Here is a 22,973-nt window from a genome sequence, read left to right on the forward strand (position 1 = left end):
CCATTCCTCAGGCTCTCTTATATCCTATGCTATCTTTGCCATAGTGCACAGGCATTTCATTGTCAGCTGACAACCATGGCTCTCGTGCATGCATCAGCTTGCATCAACTTTTCTTCGGGTCCTTCGCATGTCCTCTGTCCATCCTATCCATGTTCTCTATTGGTTCATTGGTGCGTACCTTACTCAATTTGTATTAGACTGACATTATTTCCAAAGCTATTTCATTTATATTTTCATTACATGTGTCATAGACCCTACTTACACACTTATTGCTATCTACTTGGTTCCAAATAGCACTTAGGCATGCATATATATATATCCCATACTTACAAATTTGATGTATCTTCTTTTTCCCCACTCAAAATCTCTCACCACTCTGCATGCAAAATAAATATCCACACTTGAAGTTAGTAAAACTCTGGTATATCTCAGTGCCTTACTTGATTATATCAATTCATTCACATATTTTTCGGCTTTTGTATTTCTATATTCCAGCTTGGCCATGCACTTTCACATGTAAACATATTCTCAGCTGCACATTTCTACATCGCTTCGCATTGCATCACATCATATTGGCTCACATCACATCAGCTTTTGTGTTTCCTCACTTCTCAACCACTCTTACCAGTTTCAGTGATTTCCCTCCATTAATTTACACATAGGAATCATTCTCAGTAGCAATCTCCTTGGGCCGAATCTATACTCGTGTCCAGAGGTCTATTTGAGTTTTACCTCACTTCACCCTTACTTCCCTTTTTACCTCTTCTCATCTAGCTATCATTCCTCACACACATCACATCAGCCACTAAGTGGCACCTTCTGTGCTCATTTCTAGACCTTTGCTGTACTAGCTTCCCCTTTAGGGTCAAATACACTTGTCCTGCAAGTATAGCAGACTAGCTGTTGGATGACCTACAACATAAAAATATCAGTTTAAAGCCTATAGCACCACTCTGAGTTGTAAACCTACACTGTATCCTTTTTAGCTTTCTTGCAGATTGTATGCCAATATGTATCCTCTATGACTCGATCACCAATATGGTCCTTCCTTTCTGATTTGTTAAGACTTGTGCCTTCCACATATTGTATTCTTACCATTGATCTATTCTAATGTTTCTTGGTCTCACTCTGCATTTAACTATCTACCACTAATTAGGCTGTATTACCAGTACACTTATACTATTTCTAATTTCCCTTTGCCCTTATCTATAGTACAGTAACCCAGCCCTTAACTTAATCCACTTAGTATAAGTAGTTGGTCATTTTGTACTAGATTCCCTAACTTGAATCTACTCAATCTTTCCTCAAAACTACTTCCTTCTGAAGCCTCTCAGCTTCAGTCTCTAGTATGACTTTTTAGGTGCTCTTTGCATCTAAGTCTACCTTAATTGACACTTATCATTTGGATGAGACTATTCTTATTTTGAGTCTAGTGACTTCACTTCTAAAACATCTGTCTGTGAAGCTTATCATGTGATATATGTATCTATGATTACTGCTGACTAAATATTGCCAATCTCACTCACTCTACTGGACCCTTAGTTATATCATAAACATTAGCAAATAAAGTCTCTTTTAAGGCTCTGCATAACAGATCTATTTGAGTGCATAACATCAATTACTCATACATAAAATTCTGAAGATGATAAAGAGCCATCTATGGTCACTCTAGCAGCTTCCCCTGGTCCATCCTTTCTTATCACAGCATCTACTTTCTCTTCCATCATACTTCCAGCTTCTCATAGATTGTTATATATTTAGACTCTGATAGAAGAGAGTAAAGCCTCTATGGAAGACATTGCTGCCTCTAAAATGTGTCTCTCTGAGTTGCAAGAAGTGTATACCATGCATATAGGCCATTCTATCATAGGTGAGGGAGTACTATATGACCTGATCCCTGTAGAATTAGCCATCCCAAAGAATCTGGAAGAAATAGAACTGAACATTGACATATCTGAAGTCTTTGCTAACCTCATGATAGAAGAATATTCTAACATTACAATCTGTAATAATTGATAATGCAATTCCACTAGTCCTGACTATAACCTTAAGATTTTTCTAGCAACCTATGAAGAAGCTTCACTTTGTCTAGATTAGGAGGAATAGTTGGCTGTTATATAGAAAGAATTGGGAATTATGAAGGAGATGTCTGTCTACAAGATCACAACTCTCCCTACCAGAAGAAGGGCAATTTGGAATTGGTGGGTGCTTGACTTCAAGGAGGACAATAAAGGTGGACCTACTTATAAGGCCTGACTTATTTCTCAGGGCTTTTCTCAAATTCATGAGATTGATTATGGTGTAACCTTTGTGCCTGTCCTCAAGATCATGTTGTGATGTCTAATTGCTACAATTATAGTGGCTCAAAAAAGTGTCTCGATGTTTGTAACTTTTTATGTAATTGCTTTATTATGAGCTATGGTGTGGGAATATGACTGAGCTACAGGGAGATGTCAGAATGCTGTACTTCTCAGCCTCATTTATGTTTCCTATAGCATGGGAAGCTGATGTTATTATGTGCAAATATGGCTAATATGTTAATTTGGTGACTCATTGAGACACTTTTTTGGCTTTCAGTTTGATCAATACAATCTCTATAATTATAATACTTTGTGTGCCCTTCTGTTGCTGTGATCACTTCTGTCACTCTTCTAGACATTTTATCTATTAATTTTGAATATTTCTTCTTAGTACTCCTTCCTCACTCTGCTGCAACTCTATTTTATAGCTGAAATAGCCTCTATGATGAATTTTGATAGGCTGCAACCAATTTCTTGAGTATTTTCCAAAGACATTCAATAGGGCTGAGGTTCAGAGACTGTACTAGACATGATAGAGCATTAATATCATGGTCTTTGAGTTATTTATAGCTAACTTTGAGATATACTTAGAATTATTATCTTATTGCAAGACAGTATCTTTCTCATCAATCCATAATTCCTGTATCCTTCTTAGTAGACTCTTATTTAAAATAGAGATGTATTACTCTGTATTCATTCTGCCTTTCACTTCACAGAGAATATATACTCTATTCCATCTCATATAGCCATATACTTCTATGTTTGCTACCTCATACTTAAGAGTTTATATGTTTTTTTTTTGGTAATTCAACTGTCTTTCTATAGATGTATCCCCAGCCATCTGACCTTATCATATTGATTTTGGTCTTATCTTATAAGATAATTCTCTTCTAGTTCTCTTTCAGTCCAATACCAGTGCTTTAAAGCTAAAGTTCATTTCCTCTTTTTATAGGCTAAAGATGAAGGATCTTCTTCTTCTTGATCATAACTTTAAGATTTGCTGCCTTAAAAGTATTATTAATGGTTCAAGTGGAAACAGTACTGGAGATAATAGAATTGATGAATTAGGTGGCCTTAGTAGTATTAGCAGCTATCTAGTTAGAATATGGTGAATGTAAGATCTTTAGTTACATGAAATGAGCTTTCAATTTAGTTAAAAACAACTCAAAGACCATGATATTAATGCTCTATCATGTCTAGTACAGTCTCTGAACCTCAGCCCTATTGAATGTCTTTGGAAAATACTCAAGAAATTGGTTGCAGCCTATCAAAATTCATCATAGAGGCTATTTCAGCTATAAAATAGAGTTGCAGCAGAGTGAGGAAGGAGTACTAAGAAGAAATATTCAAAATTAATAGATAAAATGTCTAGAAGAGTGACAGAAGTGATCACAGCAAAAGAAGGGCACACAAAGTATTATAATTATAGAGATTGTATTGATCAAACTGAAAGCCAAAAAAGTGTCTCAATGAGTCACCAAATTAACATATTAGCCATATTTGCACATAATAACATCAGCTTCCCATGCTATAGGAAACATAAATGAGGCTGAGAAGTACAGCATTCTGACATCTCCCTGTAGCTCAGTCATATTCCCACACCATAGCTCATAATAAAGCAATTACATGAAAAGTTGTAAATATTGAAACACTTTTTTGAGCCACTGTATATACAAGCACAACTGAGACTTAAATATCTTTGATGCACAGTGTGTGTTCCTATGGAACATCTTGAAGGAGATGATTTATATGTGCTAGCTTAAAGAGTTCAAATAGGGTGACTGGAGGATTATTGTATGTTGCATGCTGTGTACTATATATAGGCTCAAACAATCTGCCATAGAATAGTATAAGGAGATCAGAGCTATTATAGGAACTTGGGTTCACATACTGTGTCATTGACTATGCTATCTTTATTTATGATCATGTTGATCACACTGGGAACCATACATTCTGTATTATTGGATGGCCTATGAATGACAGTCTAGGCATATTCAATTTCCCTCTTTTTCTTGCAGATATGAAGGAGAAAGTCAACATGTATTTTGAGATAAAGGATTTCAGGCTAGTTAAGAAGTTCCTGGGCATTCAATTTAAGAGAGTATGCTCTTTATATCACCTATAGATCCACCATGCTGGACATCTCCTATATGATAGACACTTTAGTGCAATTGAACTTGAAACCCATCTTATCTTATCATGTGGCTGTCAAACAGCTACTGTGTTACCTTATGGGTATCATCAACTTTCACCTTTATTATGGAGGAGATGAGGCTAATGAAGTGCTCCATGGATACTGTAATACTAACTAGGTTAGCTTCCTAGAGGATCAGTTGTCTATTTTGGGTTATATATGATTCTATAGAGGAGATATCATTGTTCATATTTTGAAGAAACACACTACTTATATGTTGTTCTCAACTAAGGCAGAGTATATGGCTGTGACACACATTATTTAGAAAGGTCTGTGGCTTAAATCTCTTTTTACTGCATATGTTCTTCCGACTTCCTATTACCATTGAAATGAATAATACTGACACTATTTCCCTTTACAGGAGGCTTGTAACTATATCTACTCCAAACATATTAATATATATTATCACTTAATCTATAGACATATCAAACATGGAACCTTCTTACTGAAGTAGTTGCCTTCCTACTGCAATACATCTGATATCCTAATAAAGGCACTCACATATCTGCTCTTCTTAATGCATTTTAAAGGCCTGTCAACTACATAAAGAAGTCTTTAAGAACCATCTCATAAAGTGGTGCATCAATATTATCAGGGAGGACAAGATAAATGTATAGTTTAAGCTGATGCCTGATTATCTAAGGCTCTAACACTTTAAGAAAGACATTTTGACTGTGAAACAATAGATAAGAAGTGAAAATAAAGAGATGCAATAAGTATTTATTAGCTTACTCACTAGAACAGTGCCTAGATGCATGTTTGATGAGCTTAGAGTTTGTGTTTATTGATGTTGTGGCCTACAGCCATATCTTGGTAGTTGCACATTCAATTCTTAACTTTGCCTACTATGCACAGCTACAAATTCACACAATAGACATGCTCAAAGTCCTAGAGAGACTACTCTAGCAGCCAAAGGAGAAGGAAAGAAGGGAGCATTAGAAGGAGTGAGTATCTAACATCTAAAAAGTTGAAGGACAGACTGACCAATGAGATACTAACATGAATCAGGATGTAGGTGGATTACACCTGCACCAGAATCAAAGCCCTATAGAAGTGGTGGCTCTGAAGAAAGACCTCAGAAAGGAGATACAGAAATTAGACTCACAAGTTGTGAAATGCAAAGTCGGTGTTGCCTGGATGGATTTGTTAAAGGACGGAGACACCCTGAAATTTGAGGTATACAACGATCGACCATATCAAATGTGTGGCTAATAAAGACTCACTGTTGAAAAACTTCAATGAATCAGAGAAGGTAGGCCAACTGCAGATGAAGGACAAGAAGCCTATCATGGTGGCATCTGGCTAGCATCTGCTACCATTGTGAGTGTGAACCATGTATTAATGAACTGTTTAACCCACCATTGGCATGGTTCCTACGGTGGTGTGATCACAATCATGAGAATGAATATTGATGGACTTACTTGCAGACAAATTACTTGTGGATGGCAATGAGTTAGCCAACCATCTGAGTAGAAACAATACCTTGTATGACTACAAGGAGACAGATGAAAAGTCACTCATCAGGGAGTTGAAAAAAGTGAAGGTCATGTATAATACATTGCCCAAAGACAAATAAGATGCCCTGGCAACAAATATGCTTGAAGATATTCACAACACAGTGAAGAAGAACTTATGTCTGTAGAAGGTGCTGCATCATGACAGACTTTGTCTGTTCCTCGTGACATGGCTCCTGGTGTTAGGGCCACACATCAGATATCAACACAAATTTTCTGTGACATGGCTGTTGAAGTTGATTGACGTGTGTATGGGAGTTAGTGTATTTTCATGATTTGGAACATTGACTTGACTTGTGTTCAAATGAAGATATATCTATCTCGGTACAAAATATGCATAAGCACATTAAGGAAATTAGGGTCGCAAGATGAATCCGTGAGTTACAATACCTTAGTGAAGCTGTAGGATTGAGCCAAAGAAGGCAATGAGGATGTCATCAAACAAATCAAGGCATTGCAGGAGACGATGAAGAAGGGCAGCAGAGGGTGCGACATGACCATATGGGCCCAGATCCTTGAGGCCTTGGACACACTAAGGATGCATTCAGCAACATATTGGACATAATTGGGGACATGACCCTGAAGTATATAATGCACTTAAGTTCCTATTATTCCAAGGTCATCAAAATGCTGTAGGACACATAGAATCTCATATCAAACACTAATATCAAGGACAACAAAATTTTAATGAACCTTGACAGAATCATAGCACATGTCACACTACATCTCATGCCTCAGGAAGGCAAAACATAAGCTCCTAAGCCGTTGCTCAGAGGTTTCATGATGATGTACGCTTAGGCATCATTCATGAAGATAGAGAGAGGTATTGGAGAAGTAAGTTACTCTCTGTTTGAGGACATGTAACACGACCAGCTCACCTATGAATTAATCTACAGGTCTGTCGATGGTTCAAGATGCTGCTCAACTATTATTGCATGTTGCACACAAAGACCCACACAATGGACAGTTGGTCTAGCATGATGATGGCCAACATTAGGAAAGATCTGCATTTTATTGACTACAGGCATAACAACCCCAGAGAGGTAAGTACCTATATCATTAGCAGATGCATCACAAGACACTGACTTTAGCTCATACAGGTCACCAAAATCATTTAGACTCACGTATATGACAAGCACTCACTTGTAAAAAGACTGACCAAAAAGAAAGCACTCAACACCGAATACACAAGTTTGCCTGTGGCCAAGACCCTCACAAGTGAGGCACTCTTCAAATTCCTTACTTTGAAAAGGACAAAGAATGGCCCCAAAAGCTAGAACTTGGTGATGGAATCCAGAAAACACATGTAACTATCTTCTGCTTGAGGATATAGACTAGGATGCTCCGCATAAATTTGTGGGCTACATGATGAGCATGTCCTGTGTCTGCTCAACGTCTAATCCCACCTCACTGCTATCTGCTGATGTTGCATGTTCATTGATTGAAGTCATCAAAGTAAGTCATCATCCACTATGGCTACAGGTCTATACATGGCATGTATGTATATGCTTGGGCAAGTAATGATATATTAATCATTTTGCCTCCATAGTCTTCTTCTTAAACTAATGTTTAGAAATACCATAACTCATATCTTTAGTATCAGTTATTTCCTGCTGTCACCTTAGTTTATATCTGAATTTTTATCTTTCAGATTCATTTTCCAATTGAGCTGAGCTGATTATCATTGCAAGTAGTTAGCTATCACTATTTTAGAAGTTATGTACATAACTAGCTTATTTTTTGTATATTGTCCTAATATACATGATAATATGCTTCTATAATAGCTTCTTTTGAAGCAAAGCATCACAAGATCAAGTCCCTTCTGGGGTCTATAAATATCATATCTATTTTGCTAAGCCTCTCTTTTATATAAATTATTGCAAAAGCCCATATCAAAGGCTTACCTTTTATCAGATCAGTCAATGGATGGAGAGTTCTTATCTGATCAAAACTAGCTTGAGGATCTGGCTAGGACACAATGGAGATGCTTGTCTCTGAAATGATAATATTGCTACTAAATTATTTGCTAAATCTGATGCCAATAGTGATTCTGGAGATGAAACTTCAAGCATGATAAAATATCAAAAGAATGACAATAAACAAGCTACTGGGTTAAAGTATTCAAAAAATACTAACTAATATTGTCATATCCCGCATTCCGGACCTACATCTGACAATGTTCCCACACCCCATCCGGATCCCTGGACCTCCTGTCCATGGCTCTAGACCAAATTCTCTATCCGTCTGGATCCCTGTATTCCTGCATCTGATATCCAGATGTCAGATCTGATATGCACATCTCCAGATCTCTGGATCTGACCTATGCTTCATATCTGAACCCAAACCTTAAATCAGCGCTCATCCCCTTATGGTAATCACCTGTCTCTTGACTTCTGAACATCTGGATCCAACCCACATCTATCTTCCATGCCTTTTCCCTTTGTATGTTCCTTCTTAAGTTAGAGTATACTCATTTTCTGTACTTCATTTCATTTCCGGCTTTATTTTCCTATGTTCTCATTTCCGTCTTTATTTACTATTTTCTGATAGACTAGTGTTAGACCTTTCTACATGCTCCATCCAAAGCCTCACATGGCTTTGGACTGCGCTGACTGATTCTCCATTAAGTCCTCAGTAGTATATAAACCCTGTAGAATCTTTGTACTTCCTTAGTCTGAACATTAGTCCTTGCACTGGTCTTTGCACTAAATCCTCCTATCAAGTTCTAGTCCTCTGACTTAGTCAATATCCATCTTAGGCCTAGGGAGAAGTTCCCTAAGCCAGAGCTCCACTCCTCTGATCCTCCATTCCTCCAAGTTTCCAGAAGTTCCTCTGGAACTTTCCCATGGTCCTCCAAATCTATTCTACTTCAGACTTTGTCCTTGCAGCCATTCCTCTGTTTGCTTCTACTCAGGACTTGTCCTGAGTAGCCATTACACATATCCATATCAGGACAAAACCCCATTGTAATTTCCAAAAGTTCCTCTGGAACTTTCCTGCACTTGTCTGGAAAGTCCTTCCAAAGTTTCTTGCGCTCATCTGGCTTTGGACTTCCTTAGACTTTCTCCAGACATCATTCTGAAATTAAGGGCACATACTCAGGTAAGAGGCACAGTGCATGAGCTGAAGCCAAGCCCCTTTGAATCAGTCCTACCCTTTGTGCACGGTCTTAACAGATATCTACCAACCAGTGTACCATTCATAAAAAAATGGCAAGAACATAACAACCATGATATATACATATATTCAAAATGTATACTTATATGGCAAAGTATTGCACATGCATGCACTAATGCACCTGGTATCAACATATGGTTGTTTTAAATAGGCTTGTTTTTTGGCATCTTTCACACAACCAAAGCCTACCTTCATCTTTTATGTCTTAATGAGTTATGTCCAAATTGTAATATTGCATAATTATTATCATCTTCACAATTTGAACTCTTCTAATTTTTCTAGCCTAAAATATCTGAAGATCTTAAGTAACAAATCAGTCTTTAAAACTACCTATATAACCATGTAAGCTAGTTTTCAAGATTATTATTATTATTACTATACTTAGTCTGACTGACTTTTTGTTATTATAGTTCAAATAGCAATTTGTAATAGTGATTAATGAACTCTTAGGCTGGTAGCAAGACTAACTACTCAAGAGATTATTCATATTTGTTAAGACTGTGCACAGAGGGTAGGACTGATTCTGAGGGGCTTGGCTTCAGCTCATGTGCTGCGCCCCTTACCTGAGTATGTGCCCTTAATTTCAGATTGGTGTCCAAAGAAAGTCCAAAGATGTCTGAAGGATGTCCAAAGGCGTGGGAAACTTCGGAAGGACTTTCTGGACGGGTGCAAGTAATTTCTGGATGATTGCAGGAAAATTCTGGAGGAACTTCTGCAAATTACAATGAGGTTTCGTCCTGATATGGATATGTATAATGGCTACTCAGGACAAGTCCTGAGTAGAAGCAAACAGAGGAAAGGCTGCAAGAACAAAGTCTGAAGCAGAATAGGTCCAGAGGACCATGGGAAAGATCCAGATGAACTTCTGGAAACTATGGAGGATCAGATGAGTGGATGAGCAGAGTATTGGATAAGTGGAGCTCTGGCCTAGGGAGAAAATCCCTAGGCCTGAGATGGATAACAACTAAGTTGGAAGACTAGAACTGATATGAGGACTTAGAGTGAGATCTAGTGCGAGGACTAATATGATATTCAGACTGAGGAACTACAGGACATATACAAGAGTTTATATACTAAGTGACTATCAGAAATATTAATAAGCAAAGGTCCGAGGCTATGTATGAAGCATAGGTTAACAGATCAGTAAGCATACTAGTAGTAAGTATAACCGAGGTACCGGGAACAAGGAATACCGGATAGGCTGTGTTAACGTTATATGCACAGGAAATGAATTAAGTAGCTTATCGTATATTGGATTGGATTGGATTGGATTGGATTGGATTGGATATGGTCTGGATGAGATGCATGGATGTATGGGATATGACATGAGGGTGATAGGACAAAGGATGAATGAAGCAGGCTAGCTGTGGAGGTATAGAGGTCTGATGTACGGAGGTAAAGGGATCTGGATGTGGATGTGCGGAGGTGCAGGGATCTGGATGGGTAGAGGACTGGAGACATGGATAAGGCGTCAGAAGGTCCAGATGAGGTGTGGGAATATTGTCAGACATAGGTCTGGAATATGAGATATGACAATATTCTACATGAAGAGCTATAGTAGCATATTAAGAATATCCTTATTAATGTTCACTTACACACTCTGCTATGAACTTTCCTTAATATGCCAATATACTTAAAGATTATAGTATCTCGTATTTGCCAACTGTGGCTCATTTTGATATTATTATATTACTTCATGTTATTCTAAATCTCATAATATTCTGAGACTTAAAAATTATAAGATTATTATTTTCATGTGATATGACAAAGCCTCAAATATGATATGCTGACTGCTACATGCATTTCAGCCAGCCATATGATGTCATTTTTGAAAGAAGTCATCATAAATTTTGCAAAAAAAAAAATTCGCTTGCAGCTATTTCCCTAATACAATAGATCACTAATGTTATAATTATTATAAATACCATAATTCCTTATGGGAGCAATGTCATTGAGAGAAGAATTTGTACATTTTTCAAATAGAGTCAAACACTGCAAGAGAGATAGTGGCAGAAATCAAAAAGTACATGACTTTCAATCATGAATTATTCTCATGTTAGTATCCTATGGAATGAAGTTGTGAAGCCTTGAAGATGCTTTTGTAGGCTACATGTGTCACTTAACATAGCTGATAAAAATAATGAAGATCTAATAGAAATATGTGTGTGATTATATAATCTATGTGTAATATGAATTGGTATTAACCAAATATGTGCTGTTCACATGCAGCAATGATAGGCTACAGATAAAAATATTAAAGTTTGGTAGGATTTTGAAAATGTACTCTTTTCAAAGCAAAAACAAAAGAATTGTATCACAAGGTTCTATATAACATTGGAATATGAGTAACTTCAAATTTTGACAGAAGCCTCAAAGTATATATTAGGAGACTTGTTATCCAAACACTCCTCCTTTTTATGATGATACAAATCTATATGCCATATGCAACTCTCATTTAATAAATGCTACCTAGCCTCATATTCACACAATAGTCATTTAACAGATGTGACCTCACCATAAAGTTCAAACTTCTTATCTGTAATCTATCTAATTTATTTCCCACCATCTAGGGACCACTCTGATACTATGATCTTTGCTTTTGGAAGGAGAAAATATAGTCTTTAATAATGGCCAGATGTTTTCATCTTCAACATCCTTGTGCATAACTCTACTTTGTCACAGATATGTTCAACATCATACAGCCTAGCTATAAGTCAAAGAATTAGTTACAAAGATTTTTATTAGTGGCCTGTGAGTCTGCTGTACCTATTTCCTATGTTTAAGGATTGGTAAACTGGTAAATATTTGACATAATTAGCATGTGGCTTTATAGATAGGGGTGTTGCAATAGCAATACTACATATTACATATACAAATATTGTTGATGTTTTATATAATTCATATTGCTTTATTGATTTATTTGCATGCATGACTGTGTTATGATATTCCACTGCATCAAAGAACAAGACTAATCAATACTACATCAAAGCTGAGCCACTGCAATGATAAAATCATGACACCAAGGGCCTAAAAGTCCTCATGTAGTCCAAAACAGTTCGCTTTGTATAAGTACAACTCCTAATGTCTGTTGCTTTAAGTCTATAATGAGATACATAAGCATCTAGCTGAGTTAGTATCTTTGCACTATTAGGCTCATTATAATATGTCTTGGTGGTACTCATACATTCATCTGCTTAGCAATTCTGTATCCTTGTGTCTTTCTTGTAGTAAGACTCATAACATTGACTTGGAATGTGGTTTGACTTAGGCCTCCTTAGTGCTTACCATTACTTGTATCAAGCTATGAAACCTGTGTATTTTTATCAGAATCATTCTCCTGCTGCTATTATGGCATATTTACATTCATCAGTGACATCACACAGCCCCTAATAGACTCCTGATATTTCTGCCACTATAATAGCACATTGATCCTTAACTAGGGTCTTATCCTTATAATATTCCTTATTCCCATGATACAGGCAGAGAAGATCAGTTGGGCTTATCCAATTTCTTTCCTTCATCTTCACTATCTTTTGGGAAAACTTTGTTTTCTAATATCTGTATCATTTGATAAGTTGTATCTAGGATTCAGGAATATAAGCTAACATTTTCAGACTTATTATTGTTAGATGAGTCAGCATCTGTAGGGGTATGTCAATATATAATTATGCTTCTCAGCAATCCCATGTTCAGATCTTCAACTAGATTCTTTGTAAACCTTAATTTGTAAATTTATTCAATATTCTACTCTATCTTACCCCTTATTGGCCTTAAAGGGGTCCCTACAGGAACATCTGTGAGTACAGCATGCTATTTGGAAGTTTTATTTTTATTCATTATTTATTATAAAACTAATTATCTACATTAAAACCTACTAATTTACCCTCATTACTTTGCTTGCAGCAATGTTCTACTAGCTCTGAATTATACAGCAATAGATCCTCAGATAATGCCTGAAACCACACTATACTGTCACATTGTCACAGTGCTCTGCTATTCTAGTTAGCTTTGATTCTATTTTGTTTTGTATGATATATGGTTGTGTCATTGAAGTCCCTATATCATATAATTACGACAGAATTGCACTTTCTAAATCAAATCAACCTAGTTTCAGTAGTATAGAAATTACTGTTTCTCTTACTTATACAATGATAACCAGCTATACCTTTCATATTCTTTATTTATACTCACAAGCCCATGCATAAAGCTATCTGTCAAGAGCTTAAACCCCAAGTGGTTTATATAAATAGTCATATGATAAATTTCCATATACATGTGCATTATTTATGACTCTCTTTGCCTCTCCCAACATACTAGTTACTCACATATATAGGCTTTATTCTGGTCTTGCAAGCTCGTAAGTTTGGTTTAGCACTTATTTGATTACTTCCCATGTGTCCTGAATAATGTACAACCTACTATCAGTCTGCCACCCAAGCATCTATTGCAAACTTCCTTTATCACCCTAACTTTCATCTTTCATCTCAATTATAAGTGAAAGGAAGTGTATAATAGAGTTTTAGCTAGAGCTGGAACTTTCATTACTGGTAACACTGATGTGTAATCTCTAAAATCATATTCTATAACCTCCTAATGGATTGCTTAAAGACACTAGTAAACTATACCTGATACAATATATCATTCAAGGATTACACATCAAATACAACACTTTGGATAATGTTGGTGTTATCTCAAGCACTAGGATCTCCTTACTAAAAAATCATGATAAGTCCATCCACTATAGATGTATGAATATCACATTTGAATCAGGTCAAACCCTTCATTTTTGGACTACTATCAGTAGACAGGAGAAAACTGCCAATAATATCATGAACAAATAGAGCATAGAAATATGAAATACTGCACTTTATGGATTAAATTACCCACTCATACTTAATAGTATCTATAATTACTGCTGAATATCTGAATAAGTTGGATATAGCAACATATTATATGTGAGGCAAAAATACACACTATAAGTGAGCTGGTGTAATAGTACCCACCAAAATCTTACATCACATCAGATTATTGAGCTACTGCTCTGCATCAGGAAAAAGGGTTTGAACTTATTTTTGCCTAAGTTACATTTTGTAGCACTTTTAGCTAAAAAAAGCTGAAATAGGCTGTCCTTGACCTGATGAAAATTTTGACAATTGGTTAGGATATGGATGACTTAGTATGGTAGACTATTTGACTTTGGTATTCCCAGTCTTAATAAGCAAACATCCATCACATTACCTATGTGCCTGAACTTTCTTGAATACACCACTTTCTAGTATTTTGCTTATAAGTCATTAGGATCTTAACCAAAAAATGTCACAAGACTATGGATAGACTACCCTTGACAAGGGCTACAACTTTGATTTTTATTGGAAAATTTCCCACAGTCTACCCTAGTCAATCCTTATCATGGTCCTTAATCAAAATCCTAGTCTCTAATAACCAAAAACACAAAATTTCATCAAGTCTTTTGTTACTATCAGTATTTCTAGTGTTAATAAGCAAATATCAGTCACATTACTTGTATGTCTGAACTTTCTTGAACACATCACTTTCTAGTATTTTGCTTATAAGTCATTAAGACCTTAACTAAAAAATGTCATGAGACCATGGATAGACTACCCTTGACAAGGGCTGCAACTTTGTTTTTCATCAGAAATTTTCCCACAGTCAAAAAAATGTGAAATTCTTTCAAGTCCAATGTTTGGCACTGTTTGGTAAGCAAAAAGTCAACCACAAGTCTTTTCCTTCTCCCACTCTCTTCCCTTAAACAATCTTCTTCAACAACTCTTATTCTCTTGCTCTTCAATTGGAGGTTGGTGTTGATCTTGGTGTGTATGTTGGTGCAGTGCTGGGGTTCTTCTTTTGGTAAGTGTCTTTTGTTATCCTTTGTATTCCTCTTTGACCATATCTTTTTTTTCCTCCTCCCTTTGGTGAGTTCTCCTTCTAATTTTCGCTTTTTTGACCCTTTTCTCTAAGTCTTCTGCTCCTGCTCCTGCTATAGGCTTATTCTCTCCAATTTTTGCATTTTTGGCTATCTGGCGAGTTTCTTTCTGTTTTTTTTCATCCTTCTTCTCTGATTGTTTCTTCTAGAGGATCCTCCAATTTTCACATTATTGGCTATCAGGTGAGTCTTTCTTTATTTTCCTGTCTTTCCTGTCTGACTCCCTCTTATAGCTCTCTTCCTTCCTCTCTTAATTTTTGCTTTTTTGCCTCTTGTGTAGTTGGTAGTTTACATCTGTTGTAGTAGTTACTTGAGATGTAACTTGAATTTTCACTTTTTGTGTTTTGGCTGAAAAAGCTAGAATAGCAATGTCTCCAGAATTTTTTGACTGTACATATATAGCTGCAAGAACATCTGATTGACGGCGATGGCCTTGGAAGTTGTGGGAAATGATTGACTTCCCGCAAACCTTGAAAGTAGTTAAGCTGCGAGACATGGCAGACATTCACATATCTAGGCTGATGTAAATGAAGAATATGCTGGAACTGGGACTGTGGGAGGTCTTGAAGATAATAGGGTGCCCTCAATGAATGGATAGAAGGTTCCCAGAGGATGGCAGCAGCAGCAAGTAGCATTGTGGTAGCCATGGGGGATAATGAGCAAGAGGGAAAGGGCATGAGAATATACTGACTTAGGGCCAACCATTCTAGGGCAGAGGCAGCAGGCAGGAGGGCATAGAAAGGCTTACATATGTTGCCGATAGACTCCAAATACCTGCCCCACCTAGCTATATGTACATAGATAGGATAGGTAAAGGCTATAGGTAATTTAGGACAGCATTCAATGCTACATCTGAAAAGCCAAGATCTGCAAATGCACTTTTGAGGCACTTTCTGGGAGCCATAAATAGCTGACATCAGCTTGTGCACCTTTTTAGTACTTATTGCGACTCAGCTCATTGCAAACACAAAAAATACATAAAAAACAGATAATATTTGATTGTAAAATTACAGATAACAGATGATCTCAAGATTGTACTATTAGATAAATCCCCATAATCTAGAGCCCAAGATCTGCCTCTCCATACCTGATGATTGATCTGCACAAAAATTTGTACCTCTCCTTTAACACATCATCAAGCCTGATCCTATTAATCAATGCTATGATTGAACTGTAAATGTTGTAGAATTGTTCAGTGGATGTGTTGACATTCTCATATATGCCCTCGTGATATGCCTTAAGGGCACTGTGAACAGCAGCTCCTGCAAGGCTAGACACACAGTCGAGTCGCTTGCGGTTGATGTCAACATAGAGCCCTTGTGGCTATACAACATTGACGATCATATTAATGAGGTAGTCAGCCTCCAGAAAATGTGTTACTTCGATATCATCAACCTGTTGGCATGACTATAAGTTGCTCAATTATTGTAAGATGAGACACTTACAATTTCAGCCTTGTGCAGGAAGTTCAGTCTGGAGAGGTGGCCTTTCACCACATCAGCCCTCTCTACAGGTGAGAGATGTAGATTGAGGGTATTGAAAATGTTGTGTGATACATCTGTTGTGTCAGTAGGAGTTAGCGGCTAGGGGCTTTCAAAGGTTTCAAGGGTCTTTCAGAGGTGCCAGGGGTCCTGTCCAGACCTTGAGGCACCTAGGTACATATACCTAGTGCCTGTCAGTAGCTTAGTCTTTGCTCATTTCACTTGCTTTGTTCCTTTTGCGTGGTCTAATGCCACCAACTCACCATCTCGAAGAGCCTCTGTGTATATGACATTGATATTACCATCTCTTCACGAATCTTCAGTGTCTCAAAATTTTCATATAGAACTGTGAAAAAGAGTTATCGATGTTATGATTGTCTTGGCATTCTTCTTGTTAAGCTTAACTGAGGCTAGGGCAGTGGCTGGAGGAGTAGCTGCAGGGGTGACAGCAGGGGCTAGTATGGTTGGTTGTGCTGGTCCAGAGGTAGGGGTAGAAGGGGGAATAACTACTAAAATGTATGATACTAGTAATTAGCATTGTTATTGCTGCCACCCATAGTATACTACAGTCCATATATCCTCAAGATCTGGAACCCTACCATACTTCAGCTCTATCCGGGCAAGACTGGGTTATCAAGTTACTTACTGGTCACCCAGAGTACATTAGGTGTGAGCTTAGCATGCATGTCAATGCTTTTGTGAAGCTTATCTCCAAGCTTCGCACCATAGGCCCACTTTACTCCCATCTTCACAATTCACAGGTACATTATCATTGTCACCTTACTGAGCAATTCAGGGTCACATATGATGTATACATGGAAATTCAGTGTTATGTTGATGCTTGAGTGGATTCAGCCTTAGGGTGGGATATATCCAATTGGCATATGCTTAATGTGTGCCCTGTATGTCATTATGTTATTGATAAGGAACCCTCATTATGGTTTGCCTTTCTTGTCTCTATGGATGGCAACAATTTGGCTAAACTTGTTAATCCAATCTTGTGGCAAGGAAATGAATGTCCAGAACCCTGTGATCATTGGTCAGCAGTCTGGTTAACCAAAGAGTACATTGATCACTTCCAACACAAAATTCTAAACACATAGCCATGAAGTTGATGTGCTCAAGGTATATTAAGTTTTCATGAAGCTGCTATTGAGACTAATGATGCCCTTTTTTATACTGCCACCCAAGGATTCTGAGAAAGTCCATCGTCCACTTCACCCCCATTTTTGGCTGCCAAGTTGATGCAGGGATAAGGGAGGGAAACTATTCATCATCCCTTGGCTTACATTTGAGGGTATGGGAAGTGCAACAGGCATTCCCTAGGGTCACTAGGGATACAAGGCTATAGTCTCTAGAGACAATAAAGGCAATTAACAAGCTTTTTATAGTCATTGAGACACATGTAATTCCCAAGATCTTAATTCTGTTGAAGAGGTATGCTCTAAAACAACTTGATATGCAACTCAGGTAAGTATCTAGCCCTAGTCGTGGATCCTGAATGGGAAACTGACTAACATTTACAGGACAAACAGAGTGGTAAAGCGAGTCTGCTAGCAATTGGCTAGTAAGACAGACAGGGTTCTTCTATTGAATGAGAGTTCAAGTTATTCAGGCTAAGGCAGCAGTAGTGGCTCTCTTAGAATAGTGGTTCTGGATAGTAATATTAGAGATCTTACTGGAGAATATGTTTTCAGCTATAATTTAGTAGATTAAAGTAAGGAATACAAGTGCTGTCTATAGTACTTATATAGGAACAAATGATGACACATAGACCAGATCAAGATAGGTAAATGAGCTAGTACATATCTATGAGTTAGAGGTAACAGATAACAGATATGAACATGAGGCAGATAGCCTACTTGGAAAAGATATACTTACAAGTGCTATGTACATATAAATGAAGTTTGACTTAATGACTGCATTGCCTCTAATAATAAGTTGACACATATGACAAACTAATAATATATTTAACAACTTTTATGGAGTTAGATGTCCACTATATCAAAAACTCTCAGTCTGACTTCCTACATATTAAGTGTAATAGAGCATTGGTCTATGTTATTATCTGTCAGAACTTTACATACTCCTTAGATAAACTTGAAGCTTTGCCTAAGTATGAGAAAGTTATTCTTCTATTGGATCATCTTCCCTTGAATACTGTTTCTGATAGTATGTTTTTATATTTCACTATTTGTTATGAGTATTTTCTCTCTAAAGATCACCAGCGATATTTGGTTTTACAATGAGATAGGTCACAATGTTCAACTTTGTAAACCACCTGAAGTCTAATATGAACTATTTCACCACTAAGACCCATCACTTAGACATATGAAAGATATTTAGGGCAAAAGCAAACTTAATGGCAGATACTCGGAAGCAAACTGCTGAGGCAATAGACAAGCTACTTTAGTATATGCAGTCTTTTATAGCACCAAAAATTGCTACTATATATAAGCAGCATGCTTCTCCTTACTGAAAGGTCCTATAAAAGTAAGTGTATGATACTACTAATGATAACTCATATAGGTTAATATTATGCTAGGATCCATACTTATGTCTACCAATGTCTAAGACATGATCTGCTATCTTAGCCCAAAGTGGAAATTCAAAATGATAATTATTTATTATTCTATAGCAACCAAATGTTTCTCAACTATAACTTATCATTCTGTCTATTATAGCTAGGTCATGCAAATATCTATAAACTGATCCTATCTGTATTATTTAAAACTCTAGTATCAAAGTGAATGAGTTAGTTGCCTAAGGTTAGAGTTTATAGATATAGTACTATGAATCTGACTGGACTAGACTTTGATAGTATTATCTTATATGATATTTCCATGTTAGTTCTTTGACATCTAATAAACCAAGGAAATAGTGTTTAGAAGAACATATAATAATATTCTGAATGCTAAGTAATAAAAAATAAATGTAAATTTGTTAACTTCAAATCTTGAATTTGAATCTTTGGGGTCACATTGACATGAATAATTGTATATGCAGAGGCTTAAGAAACCAATTTAAAAGTATTTAAGTTGGCAAAATGAATACAGCATTGTGCATACAAGAAGCTTACATAGTTTATATAATAAAACTAACTATGCAATGCAGCTGTCTGGGAAGGCCACAAATGAGCCCACTATTTTTGAGATTATCTTAATATGACACTAGATGACATGGAATTGGTTAATATTTAACATACTGAAAGATCGCGGTGCATAACACTATGAGGCAGTTTAGAACAGGGAGAGTATGTAATCGATGAAAAGTACAATAATCAATAAGATGACAGAGATTAGAACTAACCTTCAATGTAACCACCATGCCAGCATGCAAAGAAAAGAGAAAAGCTGAGGAAGATACTGATAATGATGATCATAATGTAAGTGAGTAGAAAGTTGGGTAAGGATAATAATGTACCAGATGCAAATAGGTTATATCAAGCAGCAACACCTTTAGGTTAAACATGTGACCAGTGCAGGCAATGCTGCTGACATCTAATGTTACAAGGGAAATCCAATGACTTAAAGTGGAAGTCAACACTGTAATGATTGAGATTGGGAAGCTAGTTTAAAGAATACTAAATGATACAAGTAATAAATATATCTTACAATATTTATCCTATAATCATCATCATTATCATCTTAACTATTAATACTGTACCATAAAAGAGTACATGTCAATGTGATAAAAGTGATCTCCCTCATTTATTATATCAATATACTAATAGCTTGAGATAACTGATAAGTATATCAGAGAGATTTACAGCTACAATAGCATTAGTCAATACAAAAATAAGATAATTACTTGATGTTATATAATACTTACTTATTAAAGGAGCCATAAAAAGTTCAGTATCAATATTAATGTTATAATCAATAGTAATATAATTTTCTATGTCATGCTACTATTTAAAATGTTTGCCACACTTAGACAATGGAAACATATAATAGCTATAAAAGTGAGTTATAGAGTATTGGCACTCTTTATAATAGAATGAAACTGTCACATCATAGTAGTGATGATAATGTCTTTAGACAGTAGCTACATTTGTAAAAGAAGGAGCTGCTTGACAATCAGAAAATTAAATATACAAGAAGGTTATTAGATATCTTAGCAGAGTTTTAGTAGAGATTTTTGCTGCTATATCATAACAATTTTCTTGTGCTGAGTCATATAATTTCCTGCTAAATAAGCACAGCTGTATCTGTATGAAACCAATCTAATGCAGGTATGGTATACTAAGAAATGTATTCACTTTTAGGCAGTGTAGTTGTAGATTTAAAGCAAACAAATTTATTGATTTCTAAAAATGCTCTAAGGATTGATGTATTATACCAAAATAGGTTCAAGAATTAATATATAAGTGTATTAGGTCTTATTAGTTCCTACCTACTCTGTTATGTCTAATAAACACTATTTCTTTTAGTCTTAGAAAAATCAAAACAATTCTACTAATTTATTTTGGATTAGTAACTAGCCTAAATATATGCTGAGAGACATAGACATATGACAACAAAACTCTGTTAGCAGGATACAAAAGTAGAAACTTCCTTTGAATACTACCTAGTATGCAAAGTAACTACTGTAACTATATGCCATATTTTAAGATCAACTTCACAGATAAAACAGTGATAGGAGCAGAAATTATATAATATACACCTGACACATCATTATTTGCTATATATCTATTGAGTCACACATATATGTCTGCACATAAAGGGGCTAAAATACCTTACTTTGTGCATATTTTTGTGGGCTGCATTATAGTTATTTGAATGGGTTATTTGTAGAAGAGTCCTCAATATCTGTTTCTGAGGCCTTAGGGTCAACAAAACCATATATTTAACCAAACTCATTTACAAATATCCTTTATAATGTGATCTACATCCAGTATGAGAGTACCAATACTTGATGAGAAAAGTGTCTGTATCATCTAATCAAAAAGCTGGTTTCGAGTTTCAAATGCTACATCAAAACAATAATCCACCAATTTCAGCTAATAAGATCATAATATCCATACTTCAAAGTTGTGGAGTGTATTTGAATGTAGATAATCCATATCTATCATCAATGATATATGTTTTTTTTTTCATTACACGTGATCTTTTACCATAACATAATATTCTTGTGCACAATTTAATTAGTGTAATATTGTGAGAGATATAAGATGGACTGAGTGTGTGATAGACCCAGATGAGATGCGTGATGGACATGTGATGATGATGAAAAAATTACGGCCTAATTGTATTAGTTATATGTCCACATAGAACTGTGTGTAATTCAAAGGTGTTTCTAATTAATACTGAAGACCTATTCATGCATCTATGAGATTTTTGACTTTCACTCAGTCCAGGCAATGAGATAGTGGTTCAGATGAGTGAGGGAAATTGCAGGAGGATATATTAGTGAGAAACATATCTGGTAGAAAATACTAGGCTAGCAGTCAGAGCATATGTAATTCATCCAAGCATAATCATATCTCAAAAATAATGTGTTTTCAGGCTACATATATGAGCCACTTACATAACTACCTAACAACAAGAAAGATATTTCATGAGATTAAACATGTCAATATTTTTGAGCTCCTGTGACTCCTCTTTGATTATAGTTAAGGGTTTATCTTTCTATTGAAATCCTTGGTTGTATTAGTATTGTCTGGCCTGCAATCCTAGTGACTTACTATCGCTTTCTCAACTTTATCGATCTCCTTCTTCAGGTCAACCGATAGCTCCAATTTTGGTACTATGACTAAGTTATCTATGGTGGCAGAGATCATCTTATTGTCCTGAGGGAAGTTAGCAGTGTCTAATATAAAGTGCACTCCTTCTCACCAACTGTTCATGTGAGTGATTCCTGTGTACCCTGCTCCTTGTTCCACAAGATATAGCAAATACTGGCAAAGGTATTTTTGAAATGTCTATAGACTTGCACATTCTTGTATGACCCTTTGTTCATTTAGGTGCCTAATAAAACACTGGTAATTACAAAACAAACAATATTACTCACTTTACTGATGATATAATGATATCCTCTTGCCCTAGCCATTCTATTCTCCACTGTAATAGATTTATTAAGTAATTTCACCAGTCAAAAAGATGTATTTTTGTGAAGTGCATGTTGGTGAGGGATGTGTGATGGATTAGGACAAGTTATGGACATATCACACATGATTGATAAACATGTGAGATGTGACACATTATGGACCTTGCTGAACACTCACCATGACAACAAAACTCTATTAGCAGAATACAAAAGTAGAAACTTCCCCTAAATACTAGCTAGTATGCAAATTACCTAAATGACCTTGTGCTGAGCTCCCAGTTACACTACTTTAATCCTAAGGACCACCTTCACAGC

General features: G+C 36.2%; 3 protein-coding genes across 3 annotated transcripts; 1 reads left to right on the top strand and 2 right to left on the bottom strand.

Annotated features, from left to right (window-relative positions):
- Positions 1-6,815: 6,815 nt before the first annotated feature.
- F5891DRAFT_984336 (uncharacterized protein) lies at positions 6,816-7,644 on the top strand (the record flags this gene model as incomplete). The annotated part of the gene is made up of 6 exons (XM_041377422.1): positions 6,816-6,842; positions 6,905-7,051; positions 7,261-7,314; positions 7,347-7,463; positions 7,491-7,505; positions 7,606-7,644. The coding sequence occupies 6 exons, from the start codon at positions 6,816-6,818 to the stop codon at positions 7,642-7,644; spliced, it is 399 nt and encodes a 132-aa protein (XP_041220830.1).
- A 7,423-nt stretch (positions 7,645-15,067) lies between these two features.
- On the bottom strand, positions 15,068-15,776 carry F5891DRAFT_984337 (uncharacterized protein; the record flags this gene model as incomplete). Its single annotated transcript, XM_041377423.1, has 3 exons — positions 15,068-15,274; positions 15,440-15,486; positions 15,599-15,776. 3 exons carry the CDS (start codon positions 15,774-15,776, stop codon positions 15,068-15,070), a joined length of 432 nt encoding a protein of 143 aa, XP_041220831.1.
- Positions 15,777-16,188: 412 nt separating this feature from the next.
- On the bottom strand, positions 16,189-17,356 carry F5891DRAFT_1194311 (uncharacterized protein; the record flags this gene model as incomplete). Its single annotated transcript, XM_041367909.1, has 4 exons — positions 16,189-16,452; positions 16,510-16,524; positions 16,575-16,687; positions 17,257-17,356. The coding sequence occupies 4 exons, from the start codon at positions 17,354-17,356 to the stop codon at positions 16,189-16,191; spliced, it is 492 nt and encodes a 163-aa protein (XP_041220832.1).
- Between the last annotated feature and the right edge of the window lie 5,617 nt (positions 17,357-22,973).

The sequence above is a fragment of the Suillus fuscotomentosus genome (assembly GCF_016647785.1).
Source record: "Suillus fuscotomentosus strain FC203 chromosome Unknown F5891scaffold_68, whole genome shotgun sequence".
Lineage (NCBI taxonomy): Eukaryota > Fungi > Basidiomycota > Agaricomycetes > Boletales > Suillaceae > Suillus > Suillus fuscotomentosus.